Source organism: Argiope bruennichi, chromosome 3 (assembly GCF_947563725.1).
Source record: "Argiope bruennichi chromosome 3, qqArgBrue1.1, whole genome shotgun sequence".
NCBI classification, from domain to species: domain Eukaryota; kingdom Metazoa; phylum Arthropoda; class Arachnida; order Araneae; family Araneidae; genus Argiope; species Argiope bruennichi.
The window spans coordinates 111,635,073-111,662,896 of NC_079153.1; the positions used below are offsets into that span (position 1 = coordinate 111,635,073).

The 27,824-nt window shown below is 26.5% G+C and overlaps 2 protein-coding genes across 2 annotated transcripts; one reads left to right on the top strand and one right to left on the bottom strand.

The window, feature by feature from the left end:
- LOC129963587 (copper homeostasis protein cutC homolog) lies at positions 1-17,059 on the bottom strand. Its single transcript, XM_056078053.1, has 9 exons — positions 16,921-17,059; positions 15,431-15,490; positions 11,912-11,971; positions 10,377-10,539; positions 7,772-7,815; positions 5,502-5,537; positions 3,582-3,712; positions 3,330-3,357; positions 1-242 (listed from the first exon to the last, which is right to left on the bottom strand). Exons 2-9 carry the CDS (start codon positions 15,486-15,488, stop codon positions 49-51), a joined length of 714 nt encoding a protein of 237 aa, XP_055934028.1. The 5' UTR covers positions 15,489-15,490; positions 16,921-17,059; the 3' UTR covers positions 1-48.
- Positions 17,060-17,485: 426 nt separating this feature from the next.
- On the top strand, positions 17,486-24,940 carry LOC129963588 (guided entry of tail-anchored proteins factor 1-like). Its single transcript, XM_056078055.1, has 5 exons — positions 17,486-17,723; positions 17,828-17,993; positions 19,732-19,799; positions 21,396-21,510; positions 24,675-24,940. Exons 1-5 carry the CDS (start codon positions 17,625-17,627, stop codon positions 24,749-24,751), a joined length of 525 nt encoding a protein of 174 aa, XP_055934030.1. The 5' UTR covers positions 17,486-17,624; the 3' UTR covers positions 24,752-24,940.
- The last annotated feature ends 2,884 nt before the right edge of the window (positions 24,941-27,824 follow it).

Here is a 27,824-nt window from a genome sequence, read left to right on the forward strand (position 1 = left end):
TTTATAAATAACATGTTTTATTTTACATTACAAAAACTTGAAATAATTCTATAATTGTGCTTTCAAGATGTTTTTCAACCTCTTAACAATGTGTGGAGAAGTTGACGGATAAAAACTTGTACCCTGAACAATTTCACTATCAGGATTTACAACTGGATTTTTACGTTGGCCAGATGAGTGGAATTCTACAGCTCCTGTAGTTTCCACGATCTCTTTCAAATTTGAAGGAGAGATACCAGATCCTAAAAGAAATATACACTTCAAATACATAATGATAATGATTCAATAATGATTTAAATAAATTTTCTCAGGAAAAAATGTACAATTTAATTTACAGTCACTGCTGTATTACAAATGTACATAAGAACTCTGAACCGAAGTTTTTAAAAATTTGTTTGTTGATATAACAACATTACCCTATTCTAGCAACAAATGTTTATACATATATGCATATATCTATAATCAGATACCCGCATATCTGCGATAGATTGATCGGTTTTTTTTTTTGTTTTTTTTTAATACCAACATGCAAGGTGCTCAAAAGAGATTTGAAAAATTAAGAAGGTTGATTGTACCCATCAACAGGAACAATTTTTACTATTGAGCCTAGGATCAGGGGCAGATACTAGGAGGGGTGTCATGCCCTTACCAAAACCCTAAACCATATTTTGTAGAATGAAATAAGTTATTCTTGGATTTTTTTTTTTTAATCTTTGATATAGTTAAAAGAAATAAATTTGTTCATTTTTATATTTTTTCTTTTTGCCCCTTGCATATGCAAGCTTTATTTTTACAAAAAAAAAAAAAAAAAAAAACATTCAATCAAAAAATCTTTATTGATGAACAGTGAAATCACAGTCGTAAATCACTAATATGAGCAGTAAGCGTAATACGTTCTATATAGCCGAGTCAAGATGGTGTGCCATAAAAGAATTCGATTATAATAATATATGTTATATATTATCTTATATATATGTTATGCATTATAATATGTGTTATATATTATCAAAAAAATTGCAATATACACTATATATTATACCATATATTGAATATTATATGGTCGAAGCTTGAGGTAAAATTTAATGTCGATGATTAGCAATTATGAAAGCTTTAGAAACGATTTGCATTAGTATTTGCTATTATTTCTTGCAAAATTAATTATTTTATAAAAATATTAGCTTTAGCTTTACTTTTAAAATAAATCATATAGCATATAATGGCATAGTTTTGTTCTAAGCATTTTATTTCAGGCCAATTTGATGCTTTTTATTAACTTCCAAACACCTTCAGAAAATTTATATACACAAGACTATATTTTAAAGAATTGTATCATCTTAAAATGTCTATATCCGCCCCTGCCTCGGATTGCATTCTGCTCTGAGTAGCAGCAAGGCCATGGTGGTCATGAGATTAAGGATCTAAACTTCAGTCAGTATTTTAGAGATCCAAAATATTTACAAATACTAAAATTCTCACTTTAGTTCAAAGTCATGGAGAAGAACGATTTCAAAACACAAAAACAATTATTCACTTCCAACATGATTTTTTCCATGGCGCACAGCGCATCTCTGAATCGTCACTCTCAACAAATGCAAATTTTCATTTGAAAAATTTAAGTAGATCTGACAGTTGTAACTGACTGGCTTGTCCAGGTTTTATAGAACATCAGTCAAAATAAATGTCCTTTAAAAGTGGACTGCAGTGCTGAATCAATATCATGATAATTTTGCCGGGAACATTTTGTTGAAGCTATGTTATACGAGGAATTGGTAGATATGTGAACAAGCAGATGGGAAAGGACAAGAACAATATGTATGACAATAGTACCGTTTCCGAATAATCCCCTTTCTAACAATCTCATCCTTCTTTTATCAGAATTGATAGAAAACTGTAGGAATTCGATTTGACCCTCATCATTAATACATAGTATGAGATACACACAAAAAGCGTAGATGCCATATATCTAGGTCTTGTCTGGGTAAGATTAGAAGCAGCTTTACTAGTGGACATGGTATATATCCACTAGTAAGTTGCATTGAAGTTGAAGTGGAAATGGTATATGTCCTATATGATGTGTAGTGTTCTACATGAAGAAGGCATACATTCCTATCACATGTAAAGGTTCAATGTCATCCATGCAATCTATACTTTGTGAGGTGAATGCTTAAGATGAGAATACTTTCCTTGAGCAAATGCTTTCTAATTTAAAGAAGATTGTAATCTTCATACAGATACACAAGTGCCTCTTGCCTGATGGAACCCCAGCTCCCTTTTCCACAATAGAGTGACACTCGCTGTGGTCTGGCCTCCATGTTGACCAGATCTAAGTCCACTAGATTTTTTTTCTAGGTGGCGAGGCACATGAAAGCAATGATGAATGAGCCAGCTATGGGCAGCACAGAAAATCTAGTAACAGAAATTTGAAATACAGAAGATGAAAAAAATTGGCATGAGGGTTCTTAAAAGGAACCATCAGTCATCATGTTGCAATGCAACACTTAGCTGACACTGCCAGCTTCTATTTCCAGTCTTTTTCTGATGTCAATAAATGAACTTGTATAAGTCATGATTTTGTCATTTCTTTATCTTTTCATTTTTTATTGTACTTTTACTGCCATTGTCTCCCATCAGACCAAGCACAGTTTTCCCCTTGACCAACATTCATTCAGTTTCAGTGTGGCATTTTCAAAGAATTTCTGTTTAAAAATTCTTACTGTAGGTGAGCAATCATATATCTTTAGACATATAGCTGCAATATACCTTGATTATTAGAGTCTGTGACTTCATAAGTCAAATACATATAGATTTGCTCTACGTTCATGCAATCTTTCCATCGGCGTGCGAAATGAAATTTTCTAAACAAACATGTTCAAAACACCTACTTTTTTGAAATGCCATCTATTGCATCAAAAAGGCGATCATCCTTGGTATAGCTATGCGATTCCAAATTATTTCAATATATCTTATCTAAGCTAGACTTTAACTGGGACACACTCAATAAACTATAAGAATACCAATTAACAGCATAAATACAGGCATAGATATCTTGAAACAATTTCATTTGTTTAAGAAAACTTAAGATATTATTCATGCAAAGTAAAACATAAGACCAATCAATAATGTATATTTTTAAAATGACTGAATATTGGAAATCACCATGTTAAAAAAACATTTTTAAGTTTAAACCTTAGCGATAAGTATGTGGGCATAACATGCAAAATCATTGATTCTAAAACATCTTTCATCCCAATAAATGCATGCAAAAATATAAATGAAGGGTTAATTTTATCTTTGAAGCATACAGTTTACAATTTTTTAACATTACTTACCAGGCATGATGCAAATTCTGGAATCCGCCTAAAATAATTCAAAACAACAATGAATTATTTTAAAATTTCATTTAGTGTTATATTAAAATGTAAGAATTAAAATATTATTTAATGCATTAAATGATATTTATATGCACAAACGTTATGTAAAAAGAATCTATTCTAGAAAAAAAGAAGTCATGCATTTTATGAAAACGCACATAAGTAAAATTGTACAAAGAAACAATAAAAAGACAATATGAAGTCAATTACCTCCTCAACCAGTTTTTTAATTTGCAACATTCCTTCATGAGCAGTTCTGCATCCTCCGCTTGTTAATATTCTTTTGAATCCTAAATCGATAATTTGTTGGAGAGATTCACTACTCATACTCAAATCAAAGGCTGGAATCGAATGAAGATTTGTAAGCATATTTTATTTGAGAACGATAAAAACATGACAGTGGTCATTTATTACCATAGGATAGATAATGTCTACAGAGGAATGATAATAGTTAAATATTTTAGAATAAAAAATACTACAGAAAATAAATTACAATGTGTGAAGATTTGCTTGATGAATCTTTTCTTTTAAAAGATGCCTTATAATTACACAAGAAATCAGAAATTGATCATTTTGAAAATTGTCACTAAACACTGTATTATCTTATTACAAGTAAACAAGAAAAAGTAAAAAAAGAACTTGAATACATGATAATGAATAATGTATTTATTACAACATAGAACTTCATTACAAGAAGATTTTAACTTTTCATTCATTTAAAGTTCAAATATATTCAAACGATCAGTTAAACTTGGCAAAACAAAAATAGTTATCAAATCATCTTGTTTTTAAGTTCAATACAATTCAGAAATTAAAATTAAAAACATATCACTAAGTACGGGAATGCTTATTTTGGGTAAAGCATAAAAATATAATTTAGAAATATTAGCTAAACAGCTAGAAGAAAATGTTAATGATTGTTGAATGACACAAAAGAATGAATTACAAAATTTATATATCGAAGCAGAGAGTAAGTTTACAAATTCCATCACTAGATAAAATGTTGGCAGTTTGAAAATGCAGTCAAAGTTAGAACTTCCTCATTTGAAACAAATAGTTAGGCATGACAAAAATATCTTTAATTATGCTTGAATGTTTGGTCAAATAAGCTGTATACTATTGAGTACATGGGTCACTCATTTTTCTTGGCTTACTACCATATTTCATTGCTCAGTTAATCGACAGAGAAACAGAAGAACCAGTAAATGTTTATAGAGAAGGTTAAAAGTTCAAATTAAAACAATACAAGTTAACATCAGGAAAATATCGACAAAGTTTACTTATGCACAGCAGGAAACACATGGTGAAGATTTGCATATGAATATTTTTTTAAAAAAATTAATGAATAAATGGAGTTAAAGTAGACAGCTTTGAGAAGTTGATCTGAGAAGTTTAGAGATCTGATAAAACATAAAATGTCTAAGATTTCACCAAAGAATTTAGTTAAAACTTGATGATTACAATTTTTTTAAATGAACTTTCAAGATTAAACAAACACATGAAGGAATTTTCCGGAATTTCCAAACTGATCCAGTGTTGGAATAAATACCTTGAGATGAATGTCAGATGTGTCAATAAGTAATAAATTGATAAAACTTTCATTTCTGTTTTGTATTTTCATACATTGCATTTTTCATTATAATGTAAAAAAATTATTAGGGTAACTTATTGAAATTATAATTATTAACATATAATTCTAAGAAGCTAAAAAATTGAATGCTGCTTTAAGTTTAAGCAGTTAAAAATTTCATTAAACACTCTTTTCTTGAAACTTTTACTCAAGATTAAAATGAAAGACTATAGCCAAATTAAAAGAAAATTAATAAAAAATTGGTCAAAACCATTAATAGCAATAAAAAAAGAAAAAATTATAAATGAATGAATATCAAACTTCTAACTCATAAATTTACTTATGAGCACATACAAAAATTAATGACTAATTAAACAAATGCAACAAATTATATAGCTATTAATACATCTATTAACTTCTGAGGTCTCTAAAAAAATATTTAATTTTATATTGTTTATAACAAATTCAAAGCCATCAATATAGAATTTAATTATATAACGATTATCATATAGAATTTAAGTTTTTTCTCTAATAAATTAATTTAGAAAAAACAAATGTACCTCTGTGGAATGTCACTGGCAAGCCATTAGCTGCTTCTGAAGAAAACAGAATAAAAAGATTCAATGTCTTGGAGAGTGCAATTTTCATTTGAGATAAAAACATTTCTAATTATCTAAATAATTATATAGATTATTATTAATCCAACTATATGTCTTAAATGGATTTAAATTTTTTTTCAAACCACAACTTTAATCATATGTTACGTAAGAGCAATTACCTGCCTCTAGATTTTATTTATAAATAAACATATATTATATATATTTTTAAAAAATGAATGAAAGTCAAAATAGACTTAATCCTTCAACCAGTTTGAATGTAGAAATCGTCCTAAAGAATAACTTTATAAAGGCTCGAACGCAAAGTGGCGTACTTCGATTACTATTCGAAAATCGGTGAAACTTAGTAAAGCGTTTTCTGAAAATTGCCCAAAGATCGTGTTTGATGTAAAAATCATCAGTGCTTTCAACTTTTACGAAAGCACTGATGATTTTTAAATCAAAGGAAGATTTTTTATTTTACGAAGATTCAGATGCAGTGTATATGACGGTCAATGGGTTAAAGAGATTTTCTTCAATTCAGACTTTCCAATTAATTAAAAAAAAATAAAGCCTAATAAACAATTTTATACATTTATACTGCCAATCTGTCATTCTTTCTGTAACAATGATCTAAAGCCAAAACACAAGTAAAAATTATTTTTAAGAGCCCTTAACATAAAGAAATTCTTTGCCAAAAATTTTTGTACGTGGAATTGAATACTTTGATTTGTAAATTCCTTAGAGCAATTTTGACATTGAAAATAAAGAATTAATTTATAAAAACACATACTATGGCAGTATATATATAAAGTGTCAATAACAAGCAAAAATTTACAGACGAGAATTCAACTGAATAACGTTTTTGTCCCTGAAGAAATAGAAGTATCAAGTCATTATAGAGAAATATCGATCAGATCCCTGATTTTACTTTAAAAAAATGGACTTTGGGAGGGTTATCGATGAAATTGCATTATCAATAGATATTTAATCATAGAAAATATATGGGAGAGAAAAAAAATTATAGCAGATATTCAGCCTTTTTTCCATTTATTGAATATATAAAGAAATGATTTCATGAATTCTAAAAAATAAAATTCCGAGAAAATAGATGCACTAAATAATTTTTCAGTCTAAAAATGTTATAATAATTCAATCTTAAAAGGAATTTAAATAAGGAATTAATAACACAATTATTGTATTTTGTGAATATAACATTAATTATTGCAGTTAAATTATTCCAAAATGATAGTAAAAATCTTTCATCCATTCTTCTGTTGATGCCATAAATAATTTTTTTCAATACATTTAAGTAATGAATGATATTAAATATAACATATGATTAAGCATTGAAAAATCAATTACATATCAAACTATAGGAGAAATTAATCTTCTTCTAAAAAAAAGATCAAACTAAATTAAACAGTCACCCTATTTCCTAAAAGTAATAATACTAACATCATAATTCAAGCCTATTTTCAGCATAAAAATATTGAAAGTTTAAACATATTAAAAATTCATTATGTTTTATTGGCATTTAACTTGTTTCTTTAGATATAAAAGATTGAACAAAGTAATTAAATATCAATCATAGACCATGATGCGTATGTTCTATGAATTTGTGGCATAATGATATAAATATTATCAATGAATTTCAGACATTATGGAAATATTATTGACCGTTCTTTCTTTATTAATTTTTTAGTTTATTGTATTAGTTATTATGTATTTGTAGCAAAACTAAAATATAAATTTCCAAGATAAACTGCTCAATGATAATAATTCAGTTTAAATACTTTCTTTCAAATAAATTCCCACTGCCACAAAAGAAAGAAAGTAATGAATATAAGTTGTTTTTCAATCAAAAGGTCACTTCTGTCATTTTACAATAAACTCTACAACTTTAATTTACATTCTCCATAAATTATGTTGTATAAAAGTGAATCCTATTCCATTAACTTACTTATATCAGGCAATTTTCAATTATAAGTTGTATTAATTTATAAAGATCTAAAGAATAATAAAATTTCAAATATGAAACCATATGTTCATGCAAGGTGTGAAGACATAAATATAAAATGATCTGAATTTTTTGAAATTATTAATACAAATGCAATTTTACTGAATGCGAAAAAACTGAATTGAAACATAATGAAATTTAGACCCCATTTAAATTTCAATGTATAAATAATGAAATCTTTTTAATAAATTATTTTAGTTCTGATCGTACTTACTAATGAGTATAGAACAAGCTTCTTTGTCAATCGTTCCGTCAGCCCTATGCAAAAGAAATCATAAATTATTGAAACAGTTTGAGCATTGTCATATGTATAGTAAATAGTTACATTTATCTCCCTTAGAGCATATTTTATTCTTTTATTCGAAAGCTCATCATCAGCAAATAAATAAATAAAATAAAGGCTTCATTTTTAGGATCAAAGATAGCAAAAATATGTTTAAAGTATAGACAGCAAAGAAGGTAGCAAAAATAATTTTGAGTAAGAATAGTAAATTTAATTTTATGAATTGACTCAGAAAAGAGAAGAATTGTTCAAAATGCTTTATTTTAATAAAATATCACATCAAGAGTTTTTGTCTGTTGGTAAGATAAGAATGGAGGGAAAATCTTATCACATTATACTACAATTTGCTATGATCTCTTAAGTATCTTGTGTTCAAATATTTAAACAATTTTGTAACTTTCAAAATAAAATATACTTAAACATCTTATAATACGCATGTGATCTTAAATATTTGAGTGAATAACAGAGAAATAAAAAAAATCTATTGCTTCTGAGCTTCTATAGATCTTTCATACATTTTAAATAACTGAAATGCCTGATGAAACATCTTCACTTTTCGTACATTACAGTTTGTAAGAATTAAGGAAGGAGAAGAGTAATAGAAATAATAAATACAACACTGGAAAATTTAAAAAAGAAAATGCAAATGTTAAAGATTTTTTTTATTTTTATTTTAGTGAAATATGTTTTTTTTTTAGACACTTATCTAAGATTTTTCATGGTTGCAAAGTTAGTGATATAATTAGTGAGTGCAAAGTTTTTATTTCTTGATTTACTATAAGTTTGGAATTTTACTTATATCAGTGACAATATAAGTAAAATTCCTAGTGACAGTAAGATGTTTTGATGATTCCTAAATTTAATTACTGTTTAATTGATTAATTTGAAATAAATTTATTTCATAACAGCAGGGGTGTTTGTGGGACCCCAAAAAATCCCCGGAAACTTTTACGGACTTACTACCGACATTTTGGAGTTTCGAGAAGGGGGGGGGGGGGGGGGGAGAAATGAAAAATTACGATTATGAAGTATTGAATGACCTAATTATAAAAGTTCAATGAATTACTTTTTTTGCAAAATTAAGACCTTTGAACCCAGGTCACGTGATCGCACATCTGGTCGAACGAAGTCTCTCCCTTTTTTTTCTGCCGCGCCTACTTGCCGAATTAAAAACTTTAGACCAATATTTATCAATTGTACACTTGACTTGATTTCCACTTTCATCAGATGTGTAGAGCATTTCTTTGGTGATATCAATATCACTCTGGTATAACCTTATTTCAGCTTCTACTTTTGACTTTTCATTATCACTAAAAATATGGGACATAAAAGATGATAATTTTTCAAAAGCTAATATTGTACTGGTTTTACCTCTTAGCTCTGAATCTAATGCTGTAAAACTAATTAGATATGAATTTTTAAGGGGTAATTTCTGTTTCATATGCTGAAATTTCAAAGTGAAATTCTCTTGCGTACATAAATAAAAAAATATTTCAATAAGAGAAACGAAAAATTTACACGTGCATCAATAAATGAAACGAAAATTTTACACAGCGGAGAAAAAAAAGTTGCGAAGCGATCAACGACAAATAGCTAATACGGCGAAAAATCCCCCTTCTCTACTTATTAGCGCCACGCCAGGAGAGATAAGATCTTTGAACCCAGAGTCACGTGATCGCACATCTGGTCGCGAAGTCTCTCCCTTTTTTTTCTGCCGCACCTACTTGCCGGAAAGAATCCAGAAGAGAATGTCCGAGAAACGGGGGAATGAGTCATAACTCGCAATAAGGAAAGAACAAAAAAGAAGTTTTTTCCCCCTTTTCACGCATTATCACTGCCTTTGGAGAAAGAAAGGAAAAGTTTTCACCACACACGCTGACCTTGCGTTTTCTGATTTCAAAGCAAACAAAATCGCCCAGATCAAAATAAATAATTCATTATTATTCCTACTTACTTTTGAACGACGATCCCCGGAATTTCCGGGTATCGAAGTTCAAAATCCCCGGAATTCCGGGGTTTCCCCGGAGCACAAACACCCCTGTAACAGTGCTATCATTTTGTATAAAAAAAATAAGATTAAAAAAATTTAATTATTTAACAATGTTACTCATTTATTAGAATACAAAAATATTGTAAACAATCTTCTTGTAAAAAATAAGAAAATCCAACAAAACCACAGAAACATGAGATGCCAAAAATTATGCTAAAAAAGAAATAGACATAAGAAATATCATAAGAAAAAGATTTAAGCTTTTGTTAAAAACTAAAATATATAATGAAAGCGATGAAAATTAATATTTATTTTATATATTTCATTCAATGTCTCAAGTTTTTACGATTTCTATTTTGATCCCTAAATGTAAATTTAAAAACTGTCTTCTACTTTTTAGTACATTAATAAAATATTTTTTTTTAATTTTTAATTAATATATTTTTTTAATTCTGTGTTGAATACATTCATAACAATGAACATATGCAATAAAATAATGAAAGAAAATTGAACTATGAAATAGCAAAATTGAGACTATTTAAGTACCTTAAAGCACCAGTGACAAAGCCATCAACTATAGGATTAGCACTAAGCATATCCTTTATCATAATCTGCAATTCGATATCAGTATAAACAAAATTTCCAGGTCTTGGACGAATTAAAACAAAAACAGGAATTTTCAGCGACTCTTTTACTGTTGTAATCAATCCTTTAGTGAACAGAAACAACATCTCATATTATTCAAAAGAAAATGTTAAATGAAACAAATTACTTTTAAATTTCGATGTATAAAAAGTAAAGTACAATAATTTATGCTATTCACAAATCACTCTTTTTATTAAATAAAAAAAAAAGCAAATACATATCTAAAAATAATTATTCTTTAAATGCAAGCAAACACAAAAACCGCATGATTTTCTATTATTGAAAAAAAAAAAAAAAAAAACTTTTGTTAAAAAAAATTAAGTTAAATCATTTATTTCAAAAGATGAAAATTCAATAAGAAAAATTATGATTTAGATGGTATGTATAAATTATCTGCAGAGGTAACAGTTCAATATTGACAGATTACTTTACTGAAGTGATAAACTTGTTCTTATTATTGAATTGAATAAATGAATCCCAACAATTACTGAATTTATTTTTTAATTAAAATGCATTCTTAATCTCTATCTGACATTGCAAAATAATTACAAATAAATTTCACAAGAAAAAAAATCAGTTTATCAGCTTTAAACATTAGAAATTAAATAAGTATTAGAAAGCAAGTTTCACTTAAACCTCCTAAAACCTTTCTCATAAACCTCATAATAATAGGCATTTTACAGGCTTCAAAAAAAAATGAAGGTTCATAAAAAAATATATATTTAATTTTATAATATATCATAATTCCATAATTCATATAATTAAATTTATAAGTAGAATAATATAATTCTAGGTTAAATTATATTGAGAAGGAAAAAAATCTGAATTTTAAAAAGAAGAAAATAAATGAATTGAATCCTAAATTTTTAATCTAAAAAAAAAGAATATATTTGAATGTTAATCATTAGTTAAGTAAAAAAAAATAAATAAATGAGTGTAATAAAGTTATTAAAATATTTAATAATAAATTATATGAAATAAGAAAAGCAAATGTAGTCAGTTTTCAACATCAAACTATTTTGTGTATCATCCAAAGCAATTTTAAAATCTTAAAAGCTATCCTCTAAATGCATTGAGTTGAAAATAAATAAATCTTTATTTTATAATCTATGATAATCCAGACATTTTTTTTTTTAAAGTTTTCTATAGCAGATTACAATGTACAATAAAAAAATCAACAGTTATAAAATTGAAAAAGAAAAAAAAGTTTAGTCACTTTTACACCAATTATATATTAATCAGATATCAAATATTAAAATTGTCCTAACAAATAAAGATTTTTTTTTTTTTTTTACAAATATAAGAATGTTTTAAAGAACAAACATAATATCTATTTTTAATGCAAATTGATTTAAAATATTTGCATTCTCAGGTAAGAAAATCCAATCAAATCATAAAATGCTTTCAAGAGACACAAAGATATAAGCTATACAAACCTAAACTAGGAGTTAGTCCTCCAGTTCCAAGTGCCTGACAGAGCTCTACTCGATCAGCACCTGAAGGGTAAAATATATATAAGCATTATCATAAAATGCACTAACAAGAGGTACAAGTACATTGTGACTTTTTTCATATATATATATATATATATATATATATATATATATATATATATATATATATATATATATATATATATATATATATATATATTCCAATTCCAGAAAACATCAAAAAATAAGCAGACTAAAGGTAAGGCATACTAAATGTGCGATAGAAGTTATGGCTTCAAAGTTGTTTGCATAATTTTTATTTATATTATTACATGATAGATTATGTTTACTTCAACATATTTAAAGTCTATTTCATTTAGTATTCCCAGAAATTCATTAAACGGAGCTTGAAAAAGAAAACATTTTCTTAGGAAGTTGTCTTTTAATGTTAAAGTGAACTATGAATTTTTCTTTTCAATGAATATCTGTTGTCATTAGTAGAACAAAAATAAATTCAGAGCATAAAATCCTCAATCTTTTACATTCATCTAGCCATTTGAAGGGAGAAAAATCCTTCACATCCAGTGCTCTTCTTCCTATTTACACTTTTGTAGATCGCCCTTCAGTGTCATTTGAAAATACATCACATACAGTATATCACATCAACTTTGCTGTTTAATCGTCACAATCAGATTGCCTGATCAGTAGAAATCTTTAACAATTCAAATGCCCTAAGGGTTCTAGATTACATAAGAGTGGAAAAGTTTTCCGCTTCCTGGAAATGCTAATTTGAGAAAAAAAGCTATTCGTACCTGTTCAAATAGGCTGAATCACTAAGAAATAACAAATCTTTATGATTAGGCTGTTTCATAAGAAAAGATATGATACTCTTTCCATAAACTTAAGAATAAATGCTTCTCCCATTAAAGATAAGAGTTTTGTTTATAATATCATAATATTGGGTAATATTTCACAGTAAAAATTATGATAGGATTACTTATCTACAAATTATATAAGCTCAACAGACTCCAGAAAAGAAGTAAAATTCAACAAATTTTCTAAAACTTCTAAATATATTTTTATATATGCTACCACTAACATGTATAATCCAACTATTTCATAGAAATCTATTCCCCCCCCCCATGAAATAATGTTTATAATCTATGAAATAATGCATTTCATTATTTAAGAACAACATATTTATAAGTTTTGCAAAACGCGGCATAATACTATAGCTGTTGGGCTCCCCCCCCCCGATTTCTTTTTATCAATTTTGAAATAAAGTTCATTTTTTTAAAAGCATTAAGCTTAGTAAAAAATGTTATAATTATAATTTAGCATGAAAAGTGAACCTATTTAATCAGTAGATAATTTTTTTACAATGATTGTGGTATTCAGTTAATAAATTATTTCTATGTGATTAATGGAAATAATTCAGTCATATCAATGAAAATAAAGTGAATTCGTAAACTAATTTTCCTTTGATGAACAACATTCCTCAAAGTTTCTTGTGAAAGCTTATCCTGTTAGTATATTTACCACAATTTCAAAATCAATGACTAATTCAATTTTTATATTACATGAAACTGGTTATAATTAGCTAAACGTTTTTACTTAAATGCTTATAATTTAAAAATAGATCTGGTATTTTTTCATTTCCATATATTAATTAAACCAAAGGGTAAGCTATGAAAAGTTTCCTAATTTTTGATTTGCATCAATCTTTTTTTTTATTTATTAGTTTCAGTTTCTAGCTTTAAATAAAAAAATTTATGTTTAAAAAAAAAAGTAAAAATAGAGCATTTTTTTTAACAAAAGGGACCTTTAATTTTTACATCATTTAAAGATCAAGGCAAATTAGAGAAACAAAATAACATTCTATTAATGTACATGAAATACAGAATTGATTTTTGTGGCTAATATTTATTTTAATTTTAACATTAAATGACAGATGCTTTAACAATAAATTTATCATGTGGCAATTATTTCTCATTAATTATAATTCTCTATAAAATTACTTATTCTGTCTTTTAATTATATGTACAAATAGAGATTCCATGTAAAAATTTAGAAATAATTAAAATACATTAAAATTTAGAAATTCAATAAATAGCTTCCTTAATACTTTTTCAAAAACATATTTCATTTATTCTGTAAGAGTCAAGCTTATATTAAGAATACTTCATATATTTAAAGAAATGGTTCAAATTTGTAAGTTGAAAATGTTAGATTCCAATGTTTATTTTTTTACTTTCATTTTCTGTAATTTAAATTATTAATCACAATTATAAAAATGTGAAATAATTAATAAACCAAAGAAATTCTTAAACTCTTTTTTTAGTTGCAGCAACAACAATCTTGAAAGAATATTAATCAAGGGAAAAAAATTAAAGCAAAGAAACAGTCTAAAGAATGTTTGCATAAATTTTTGACAACTGGCACAACATGAATGATAAAATTCAGGAAGTACTGGCTAATAAAGAAACAGAAAATAATAAAAATGCCTCAGAAAAACAGTTTATAACTTCAGGAGACATAGCAAATCATATATTCTTTTATAAACATTGATTAAAGTAATTAATTAAAATCAAACAATAGAGCTATTAAAAAAATCAATTTTCTATAAATAAAAACATATTATGTGTAAAAGTATCCAATGTCTTATTTTAAAATATAAAAACAGGAAGGCAAAAATTTACATCCGTGATGCTTTCAGAAAATACAAAAGAGTTTCAGCGCCATGGCTTCCAACAAACTTAATCCATTCCTCTGCAGAAATGTTAAAATCTATTAATTAGTAACTATAAGTACTAAGGTTCGAATATTTGCTGTGAAAATATTTGCAAAAAGGTCATCCAGACTCTCATAATTAAATACCAACCACTATGGCAATGTAATATATTGATTACCTATCAAAGCAGCATTTAAATTTTGCATAAATGGGGCTGATAATAAAGACATAACTTTAATATCTTTTTCAAATATAATCTCATATAAATAGATTTTTCTTAACCACTTGATAGTTTTGCATGAATGCCATTCAAGTGCTTGAAAGCAGGACTTACCTGATACTTATCCAAGTATCTTATTTCATTGTTCTATTCACTGATTTACCAAAATTTTTTACATTTTTACTTTGTAATTTTTCTAAGAGATTATTCTTATTTTCTAATAAGGATAGTACTGCAAAACTGGCAAAAGCAAGTTTCTAGATCAGGTTTTATTGTCTATATTATATATATATATATATATATATATATATAAATAAGGGCAAAGACATTTTTTTTCGCCATTTGCACATGTATCATATGATGCAAATATTACTTCTTTTCAGTTTGGAGTTGAAATAAAATAGACATGGCACATACATAAATTGCATAAAAATAGTCTGACAAAAACACATTATTTAAAAGTATTTGTTCACGACAACCAAAAAACCAGAAACTAAGAGGTAATGCTTAATGTATTTCTAAAAAAGAAAACAAAATATTTTTGTAACAAAATAAGAAGAATATAACTCACCTCCTTCTTCAGCTGCAAGAGCAGATTGAAAGTTCTCAACACAAATTTCTAAATTCATAGCTGTAAGAAAATAACATCATAAATCCTTCATAAAATATAAGCATTTTGCATAAATGAAAAGGCAATATATATATATATATATATATATATATATATATATATATATATATATATAACACTTTAATATACTGTTATAAAAAAAACAGACATAATATTTGTGGTATTAACTTTTAATCTAACTTTAACTAATAATCTTGATATTTTATCATTCTAACAGATGCTGTAAAATATATCAATTTATAACATATATTTATCCTTAACTTTAATTTACTTTTTTCATGTTTTTCTAAATGAACGTATATGATCCCATAAATAATGATGATTTAATTAAATGGTAGTCTACAAAATCAATAATTGTAAGTTACTGCAATTATCATTAATAAAAGAAAGCCAAAATTATTTCTTTTATATACGAGCTTGATTAATGGAATTTTTAAAAAAACTAATGTTATGTATATTGCTTTTAATATCAGCTTTTTGTCTCAATTTAATTACAACAGAGTATCTAAACTTTATGCAGCATTCCAAGCAGAATTTATGTATTTTTGAGGAAATAATTAATCAATATATAAGAATTACTACTCAATTTAATATCTAATGAGCATAAAGTCCTTTATTGACACAAAATGCCCAACAACATTGTTACAGCATCTTTATGAAATTTTGCAGCTTTTAGAACATTGAGCAATATTGTGGAAATATTGTATATTATCTTGTTACTAATAGGGTCTTCTAGATTACAGAACTCTTATTCATATTTTACTTCAGTGTCTATCATGACAATAAAATTCATTGACTTTAAAAGAATAAAAAGTACCTAAATGACACGAAATTTTAAAAAATAGCACAACAGCTAGAAAATAAGTTTAAAACTTCCTCGGTTTATCAAAAATTTTCCTTTTTCAATAATCAAAAATCATTATCAGATCTTTGCTTTAACAAGTAGCTATTAGCATACTTGGAGCCCAGTCAATTTCCATAATACAAGGAACCTGGTTCATAAAGCATATTAAATGGTAAATTGTACTATATAAAAATAAATAATAATAAAATTCAATTTTGAAAGCTTTATATTGATAACATGCTAAATTTTGCCTCAACCAAATGGCAATGGCAAATATAGTCAACTTTTAGTTACGCAAGAACTTATTTGCATGCGATTTTTAGTAATTAATTGCTAGGAAGTGGTTAATACATAAGTACCCTAATACCCAGGAAGCAAAGTATCTAATATTACAATATATAACATTTTTACTGAAAATATTACACGTGCAATAGCTAAATAATTGTAAGATGCAGAATGCTTTGTTTGTTTATAGCTCATTTTGAATAGTCAGATAATAATCCATTACTCTAATTATTAGATAAGACTTAGACGACTCGTGTCTAAAAGTTATATTTGTGAAAAATCAAAATGATGAGGTTCTTACCTTATTGTGGATGGTCGCAAGTAGTAAACAAAGCAAGCGATAGCTCACAGACGCTTTGACATCTCAGGTATACTTCTTACCGAAAGAGCGTGCGTGGTCCTCTACTAAAAGACCATTCTTACTGGACCTCCGAGCTAATGCGGAGCATGAAGTTCCTCCTCAAACCAACTGTGGAATATGGACGATTCTTGTTAACACCTATAGATGGCACTATTGCAATCGCTATTTACAGACTTTAATAAAAATGCCCTTATTAAATCAAACATATTGCTAAATTAAGTGAAATCTTTCTTGGTGATATGCATGGTCTTTTATATGATTTTAATTTTATTTATGGGATAAACTCCGTTGCCACTATATGCCTCACTGTTTATATTCAAGTTAATTTTATTTAAGCTGTGCATGTATTGACAGCTTATGCATAGATTAATTATCTTCTATTAGTGAAACTATTTTTCCGTACATACAGCAACCCGTCCACCATTACCGGAATACTTTTCACTGGAAGAGTTATCTCTTCCCGCTATTAATTGTTATAAGATTAAAAAGTGTTCTGCGGATAACGAGTGTGTGTTGGCAAAGTTTTGTAAACAGTGAGTGATTAACTTGAATGCCGGAAATTGAAATCCAGAGTTAGTGGTTTAAAGTATTCGGTATCGTTCTTAAAATTGTTACCGAATTTCATTAGAGGGAAGTAATTAAATATGGAAGATCAAAACCAGTCATATTTTAATTTACCTTTATTCTGGACTGTCACTGTTTGTGGTATATTTGGAGCATTTATTCCTTTCGTTGTTAAGATGGTAACTGTAGTTTCTGACTAGTCTAATTTTATAAAAATCCTTTTATTGACGCACGTTTGTAAATATCTCCCATTTGTGAATAATTATATTTAAATTCCCTATAGTTTCTTCAAGTTATAACTAGAGAAACAGAAATGGAAGCTAATCTCCGAAGACAGGCATGTGATTTGAAAGCTGAATTGGGAAGCATTAGCATGGTGGATGAATTTGCAAAATATGCTAAGATAAAAAGGAAAGTTAGTAAAGTCACTGATGAACTTACTCATCAAGGTAAATTGAAACTTTTAATCAAATTATTTTCATTTTTTTTTATTTAAAAAAGTATTTACGTTCCATGGTTTACTTATTTGGTGTAATATTTGTATTGAAAAGTATAATCTTGCAGCTAATTTAAATTGACCCAATAAAATTTTAGAAACGGCAATGTATTGCCATTTCAGTTGTTGTTTTAGTATATATCTTATAAGTATTTTTACAGGAGAGACTAAATTAATTTATATGCATTTTTGTGGAAAAATTGACAACAAAAGAATAGGAATTTATGAACCTCTTTTTTTTTTTTTTAATTTTAAATGCTATATTTTTTTATATTTTATTAGGTATTCTTTATTTTTGCATTGTTACAATATTAACTCAATATAATTTATTAGACTTACTAATTTCAGAATTTTTTTATTAAGCAAAAAATTAATTGTACATAGTTAATTTAAGTGGATAGAAATGCTATAATTTTCAAATATGTAACTTTTCTTTTTGAGACAATATGTAACAATATTATCTATGTTTGATTGATTTAATTATCTTATTAATGTGTTTATAATAATATAGATATATTTGAAAAATGATTAGTGCCTTTTGAATTCCTGGATTTCATTAAAAATAATTTAAATCCTTCAGGGTTTTGTTTGTTTCCTTTTACTTTTACAAAAGTCTGTCTTGAAGAATGTGGAATTTTAAGATAATTTTTTTCTCTCCCTGATATACAAATGAAAAAAGTAATTAATATACTATTTTATATGTTTTGCAAATAAATAATACCAAAATATTGGATATCAAAGGCATTGCTATTATATTTGAGTAGCTAAAAAGGAACACTAATTCTGTTTTTAAAAAAATCTTTATAAACATGTATTAAGGTGTTTTTCTTACTCAATTTTTTGGTTGAAAACAAAAAGTATGAAAGAAATCAAATTGCATTTGTTTTCGTGAATTTGTTCAGCTTATTAGTATCAAAGATCCTGACAGAACTTATTGTCATTGTTTTATGACCTCAAAATTTATATGTTTGACAACATAAGGGTTTAGAATCCATTACTTTACAAGTTATGTTCCAGATTATTTAAAGTTTTGCCTTCATAAAAATTATGTAAGGAATTAATTATAATGAATTAGATTTTTGTATAAAGAAGAATTGAAATATTCCAAATTTAGAACTAGTGCAAGATGCCTTGGATCCTTAGGCTAAAAGACATACTTCTCTTGCAGACACTTCAGCAATGCATTTTTGCATATTCACAAACTTAGCTTTCTTAAGGTTGGTTTGCAGTAAAATTAATCCTATTTGGATTTTTTTTAAGGTGTAAATTTTCAATTATACTTTTTTCTTACTTATTTATGTGCAGTATAAAAAAATCAGTAGAATAAAATCTATTTAATGTTATAAATTTGATTAAAGTATTGCAGTATATAATAAATTTGGAGGGCAAGATTTTTCTTATGAAAAACATTTAAAAATAAATTATCTTTCTATGATAATTCTTTATTGGTGTGTAAAATCACACCTATTCAGAATTATCATTTTTGCCTTCTTACTGCATTTAATTTATTGTGAATGTAAATTCATTTAACAAAAGATTTTAAAAATAAATGCATTATTTCTAAAATTATCTGGCTTCTGATCTGTTGTGATAAATTGAATATATTTGTGTTGTAAAATAATATATTTATGTTGATTTAAAAAAGAATTATTACAATTTAGTTATTTTATAAATCGAATTATATTTTATAGCTGACATGCGGAGTTCTTACACATTGAAAGTGCGATTCATTGCTACTGCTGCCTTGTATGCTGTTATGGTATGAACTTTTTTTGTAATTTATGAAGCCCATTTGTATTACTATATTATTTATCAATTTCTCCTCTTCTCCCCCCCCCCCCGGAGGACACCTCATATATGAAGCCGAGATGTATGTTGTATGATAGTGACGAATGATGTGGGGTGACTACTTTCACTGATGATGGGACATACCTCCTTTAGGAGTGGTTGTACCATGGCTGCTAAAGGCTATTAGAACTCTACCATAGTCCTAACTTATGCTGGCTTGGCATCCAGTCACTTAGATTTATGGGCCTTGGGACAGGGTAGAGTAGTCGGCTATGATTACCAATTTCCTCTGTCTTTTTTTTATTTTTTCCTGCTTGTAATTTGTTTCAGACTTTTTATTTTTAAATATACACAAAACAGTTTAAAAATAATATCTTCTATAAATTTCATGTAAAATTGACTTAAAGAGGAATTTGCCGTAAATACAGAAGATAAACTATTTATTAACTTTTTAATCGGTCATTTTAAGACATATTTTAACATATCTTGAGATTTTGGGTATAGCTCTTTTATCAATAAAGTATATTTAGTACATAAGTTTTTCTTTGAAATAATGACTTGGTACAGAAATAACCAGTGTTATTATTTTGCAAGAACTGTTTTGAAGTTATAACAAGATTTTTAAAACAGTATCAAGATAATAACCTTTCAGCTGCATCTTGATTTTTGAATAAAAGGAAGAAAAACTCTTAAAAGTTTAATAAAGTTAGTGGGCTAAATGCATAATTGGTTACATGTTATAATTGGTGAAAAATTCATTAACAACGTATATGCTGTCAAATACATTATCATAGTGAAGAATTTAATTCTCTGTGAATCACGAGCATAGTCTCTTTTGCTGACTATTCTTCAAATATTAGGACTCTCTTTTGCTGTCTATAATCTCTTTCTTCTGGACAATTTGCTATGAACAATATGGTAGAGGTTAGAAAATGTGGTGAACATGAAGCCTGTGCTGCTACTGTAAAACATAACATTACATACAGTTCTTTATCTTTGGCATAATATTTAACAATCTTAAAACATAAATTTATCAATCTTATATAAACATAATATTTATCAATCTTATATAAACAGCACTATAATGTTTGCTGATTCTTGTGCAATATTATTATGTTATTGTATTCATGAAAATAAACATTTTTCTTAACTGTAAAAGGTATTAATCTAGTTTCCTGTATCATGAAGAAAGCTTTAGATCCCCCCCCCCCTTATTCAAAGTGCCCAAAATTCTTTGTGTCAAATAAAAGCTTTTAAAAATTCACTTTTATATAGAAATAAAATCAAAAGAAATAGCATTGTGAACAAATCTTCATACCAGCATGATATTGCCCAATTACAGGTCTCTATTATTGCAACTAAGCCCTTTGTCCTGTTTGCTGATACTTTGCAATATTGGTCTTTTTTCTTTTTTTTTTTTTTTTTTTTTGTTCATTTATATACTTTTCCTTGAGAATGCTATGTTTTATGCTATAGTTAAATCTTTTATAATGAAGTAATAAAAATCTAAAACTTTTATTTTAACATTTTTTTTTTTTTCAAAATTAATATTGATCTTCTTTTTCAGTGTTGCACAGTGATATTCTTATTGTGGAATTACAGAAAAATACCTGTTGTTGTAATGCCTGAAGATTGGCTTTTCCCTTTAGGTTCTCTGCTATCTTATCCATCAGGCATTCCTGGTAATTTTCTCCTTTTTTTTATTTATTAATTTTTATATAAAAAATCATTTGTAAGCACAAACATTTAATTGCCAATAATGAAATAATGGCATCTAAGAACCTTTAAGCATAGCATAAGGTTCTATCTATCTAAGAATCTTAATGGCACCTTTAAGAGGAACTAAAGTTTTCTAAAATCAGAAAAATATATAATAGTTCTGAAGTCTATTCTGTATTATATGTTGCTACGCCATGTGCCATAGATGACAGAATTGTTTCTAAAATTTTTAAATGTTTAAACTTATAAATTGTAAACAACTGTAAAAATTAGGATAAGTTTTATTTAAAAAGAAATGGCTCTCCAAACATGTGTAAGAGACAGTTACAAAAGGCAATGATGACTTATATATCGATTACCTCATATTTTTAAATAACACTGGGTAAAAGTTCAATAATGATTTTATCGCTTATAATATTTATATTTAGTATATAATACACATTTCTGCATGTACACTGGTTTTATCTACATCTACTGGCTTTTGTGCACTATTTGTTATCAAATAAAGAACTCTAAGTTAATCTGTCATATCTATCCCATGTGAACGATGCCATGTTAACCATAGTTAAAATTTGAATAAGTTCACCAATGACATGCATTTAAACCTAAAAATCATCAATAGCATGGAGTTAATTTAAACGTTCGATATTTCCTATAGAAAAGTTTTTAGTTTTTGGTTATCCACAGTTATTTTTTTATGTATTAAATCAAGACTTTCATATCAACACATTTTGTCTTGCATCTATATATTACAAAAAAATTATATTTGCATATTATTCATATGATCAGTATAAAGAGGGGGGAAAAGTTCTTTTATGTGATTGATCATTATAAAAAAAAAAAGATGCAAATTTAGCACAATTGAATATGAATCGATTAACTGATAATATATGTATTCATCTAGAAAATTTCTTATCCAGAATTTATTGGATGTTTTTATTCGTTAAAATAGCTTTCCAAATATTTTGTAACTTCCTTTATAAAGATTTTGCCATTTTAAAATGTATATTATATGATATTTTCATATTTTCAAGTATTATTTTATGCTGTTCAAACCTGTGAATAATTCTACCCTTAACATGTATTGGGAAATTCATTTGTTACTGGATATTTCTTTTTCTTACTTTGTGAATAAAGTTATGTAACATTTTATTGTAATTATCATTTTGTCTTCCTTTTTTTTAAAAAAAAAATTTCCCTTTATTCTTTGAAATATATTTAAAAAAAAAAAAGTTATGTATATTATTTAAATTGCCAAACATCACCTGTTATTTTACTTTCTAAAGGAAACTAACTTCTTTGTAATATACTCTATATTTATATATATACTTTTATGCTTATGAATATGAAAATAGCAAGTAAATTTTGGAAAACTTATATCTTATGAAATTAAAATTAAATTTTTACTTTTCTATTTATTTTAACTATACACTTTTTAAGGGAAGTTTTCTGAAAAGTAACTTATTTGCTTGGTATTCATTGTTCTGAATTATTTCTTTAAAAAAGTAATATAAATTTTGTGTTCACAAAATTTTACCCATTTTATTTTTTTTATTAATATTTATCTAGTATTTTATATTAATATTTATTTATTTATTTTCCTAACTCTAAATATTATTGTATTTACTGATATTTATGTATTTCAAAATGTTTCATTTTCTGCTTCTTCCATTTTTCTCAAAATCCTTTTAAAAAACCATTTTATTTCTAAATTTAATTTTTTAAAAATATCATCTTATTTTTGCCAAATTTTAAATCGTAAATAACAACAAAAAGTTCATTAGGTTATGTTCTTTTAAATAAATCGTATATTATAAATAATAAATTACATTATTATAAAATTGTCGGAGTAATTCCCCCCCCCCCCCCAGAATGGAATGAATTATCCTATTTTTACATTTTTCTTTTAGAAGAAAAAAAGTTTCACTTAATGAATATTTTATATTACATATAAGATTCAAAAACAAATTAGGCTCATTAAGTGAGGCTCCACTGTATTTCATTAAACTTGCATTTTCTTTTCGCCTTTATCTGTTTCTTTTATTTAATTTGTTACCAAAGAATCCCTCTCTTGCAAAGATTCTTTATGCTATTCCATATTATATATAAAGGCAGTTTATGCTGTAACTCTTTGTAGCATAATTCACTATTGATCAGCAATTTATTTATTCTCTTCTTTAAATTAACTGTAGAAAAGAACTAATATACTAATGCAATTCTTCATTAACTTTTTGTTCTCTTTTGTTAAAACTGATTAATGTAACAGTGCAGAATTTTGTCATTCATAATACATTAATTTTGAACGGTACTAGAATTCAAAAGAGGAGAATCAATCTTCAAAATTTTATATTGTAAATATCATTTTTCTCAATCATTGTATTCATATAGTAACAATCATATTTTTGCTTATTATTTTTATTGTTTTATTAAAAATTGCCAGAAAATATATTTCTAGAATGATAGTTTTATAGGCAAATAGCTATAATTAAATAATATTTAAACTATATGTACGTTACTATGAGCATGCATCATTCTTAGCATTCTTTCAGAAATCCAAGTTCCAGACAATTTTGATTATTTTAAATACTGTTGAATAACACATTTAGATTTCATATAAGATTATTAGTCAATGACAGATAAAAAAAATGCTGCAAAAGTGTTACTTTGAATAGAATTTAAATTTTTCAGTAGGCTATATTTTAGCTTTGGAAAATAAATAGTTTTATTTTTTGAAATTAAAATTAAGAGAATTTATTTATTTTATAAATAGAAAGTTTAAATTCAGTTAAAACAATAAAAAAAGTATTTCTATTTAATAATTTTAAAGATTTGGTTTTTGTTTATAGCTTCTATTTCAATTAATTGTGACTTTTTAAAATTCTGTCATAGAATGGAGGAAATGAGATCAATAATTTTGAATACTCTTGTATTTTACATAAATATTCCAAGGCTTTGTTATCTGTGATATTCAATATCTTTAAATTATTTAAAGAGGTTTTATTTTGTTATTATTATCATCATTCAATAGTTACGAGTTTTTCTATAATCTATATATGATACACATGAGCTTTAATGATGCATTTTGTTTTAATTAATTAGTAATGTCAAACCTTTTTTTTCTTTTAAGGTGGCATTAGTCTCACATCTTGGTTATTTATTAGTGGAACTGTAGGAAGGACCATGGCCTCATCTTTGAATTTTTAAAATATCATCAGAAAAAACACTTTACTTCTCATTGTACTTTGTTATGTTGTTCATATGTACATAATCATTATATGTATTTATGTTAGGAGAATATTCATTTTTTTGTTTTTTCTGTTTTTCTATAATATCAATTAATGTATAAATATAGACAATTATGTAGATAAAAGTAATTTATTTTTGCCTTCAGAATGTTGCGCAGGATTCACTGAGATTTATTTGTCTTATTAGTTATTTAGAACGTAAAATATAGTACAGTAATTTTTAGTTTCTTGTATACAATAAAAATATATTAATGGCCAAAAAAAAATTGATTGAGAGATATGTTCTTGACAAATCGCCATGTTTCAGACAGCTCTGAGTCTGATAAACACAGTTTTGGGATATGTCTGTCTGTCTGTCTTTGAACACAATAACTCAGAAACATTTTCAACTAGATAGCCAAGATGTGATATGTGATCTCTATGCTCAATTTGTAAATTTCTGACAAATTTTGAACAAAATCCATTTATAGAATGTTTGTTTAATACAAGTGAAAATAATAGATACAAAATGTAAAGAACTCTTGGGATAAGATTTGATATTACATATTTAATGTCTGAAGTATATCAAATTTTGAAAGAAGTCTATCAAGAGATGGACCATCTGTAAGTCTTGTTTAGCATGCATGTAAAGATGCTAACTCAGAAATGCAATTATTTAAAAGTGTAAATTTTAGCAGGAGGGGGGGGGGTAAGTAGTTATATTTCTGTATAGATATATAAAATAATGATATAATTCTTTTTTTACTGTATAATATCATTATTTTCTTCTTCAAATATGGCTTTGTTTCAGTTGTAGTTCTTTGTTGATAATAGATGTCAGCAGTTTTTATGTATAATAATACAAATTATATTCACTTTCAAACACTTGCATATCCATATGCAAACTTAGTTGTTTTTACATTTACTTAGAAACTCTATTCATCTGATTTTTTTTTTTTTTTTTCAAATGTTCTCATGGTAAAGTTTTCAGCATAAATAGGTTCTTCAGGTTTAATTTCTTGTAAAACTAGAATTTTGAGGCCACAATCTAACTTATATAAACTTGAGACTAGAATTTTAGTAACAAAACCATATTTCAAATGCCACTTATTTAAATTGCTTCGTTTCTGAGTTTTAATGTTTCTATGCATGTGAAAATACATACTGTCAATCCTTTGACATGTTTAGTTCAAAATTTGATAAGGATTTACATTTTATAAACTAAAACTACTAAATCTAATTTTTCTAAATCTTTGCATTTTTTTTAGTTATCACTGTTTACATGCATGTTAAAATGTAGATAGACAACCTCTCAAAGGATTTGCTTCAAAATTTGAATACAGATCTATACTTCAGCTGCTAACTTTGTGCACAAATTTTTATTTATCTAACTTTAATATTTCATAATTATCGCTTTTACTTGTACTCGGATAAATATATAGACACACTTTCTTTGCATAGAATTTGTTAGAAATTTACAAACTTTTATAAAGACCAAATGCTAGATTTCCTCCATCTAGCTCAAAGCGTTATTGGATTATTGTGTTCAAACAGACATAATTTTGAAAATGCTTTTTTTTTTTTTTTTTCCTGATTCTGGGAAGTCTAAAACATGAAGATTCGTCAAAATCTAGAGTTCGAATTTTTTGATGATTACAATATTTTCTCTTAATATACTTCTTATGTGATAAAGTAAAAAAAAAGTCATTCTACACTTGCAATACGACTAATAATATTCTTAAATATAGTGCTCTACAATGTGATTAAATAATTTGAATCTGAAGCTGTATTGTGAAATCATAAAACTGTTAATATATATATATTATAAGCTGTATTATTTTATATTAACTACTTTCTTTAATAATATGGGCAATTCACATGAATAGCTTAGGATTTTCCCGCTTATTAACTCTGCATGATTTAATTTTTATGTCACATTATAAAATCAATGATTGTCAACTTACAAACCCTATTAATGTTTTTACTTTTAACGTTTTTCAAATTTATTTAATAAATTTTCTAGTTCAGAATTAAAGTAAAATCTGTATAGAAAATTTTTAGACTCTGTTAGATTAGTAACGACCTTGGTAACAGCCAAATTGATACACTTAATAAAATGAACCTGTATGCATTTTCTTAGATAATTACATGTTTGAATATCTACTTATTAGACAGGCATATTATCTAAAGACGGCGTGGTGATTTCGCCCCAGAATTTTTCATTAATTGATTGGATTTGTAGATGGAGCATTAAGTAACTAGTCGTATTCAGCGACCACCTCCTCCATGATATTAATAGCAGTAATTAGTAACATCAACAAACGTTGGTGAATAATATCTCACCAAAAGAAAATACTATTTTAAATTATATTTGCATGATAGACATGAAGAATTCTGATTAATTACTATTCACACAAATTGGCGAAATCGCTCTAATTGTCGAAGGAGGGGATATTTTCAAAGTTCTTTTTTGTGATATCTTTCGAATATGGAGGACGGACAGGAAAGTCAGAATACGTTTGGTGGTGTTTTCTAAGCATGAAATGTTTTATAATGAAATAAAAAGATACGAAATCGGGTACAATGAAGAGTTGGTGGACTCTTATCATTATTTTTATCTCATAGAGAATATATAGTGAAGTAGTGCTACTGGGATTTCTTTCAAAAATAGGAAATATTAAGGATCTGAATAATATTGATAACATATCTAGGTATTATGAGCTTTCATTTGAAATAACAGTTGGCAAAATCATACCAGTGCTTCGGAATGGGGAATTGCTTCTTTGTTCTATCTAATTATCTTAATTACACAGATTAGTCCTAGGCACTTGATTTTTAGCACCCAGTGAATAAATTAACACTATGAAGTTGATAACCATGGGGCATAGAACCATCAGATAATTTTGAAATCCATCATTGGAAAATGAAATTTATTTTTCATAGTCCATTGAATTGAAATTATTATTTGACAACCAAAATTAATCAAGAATAATATTTTTCTCCTATTCTTAATTTTTTTTAGAGAAAATATCCGAAAAGACTTATTTTAAGGA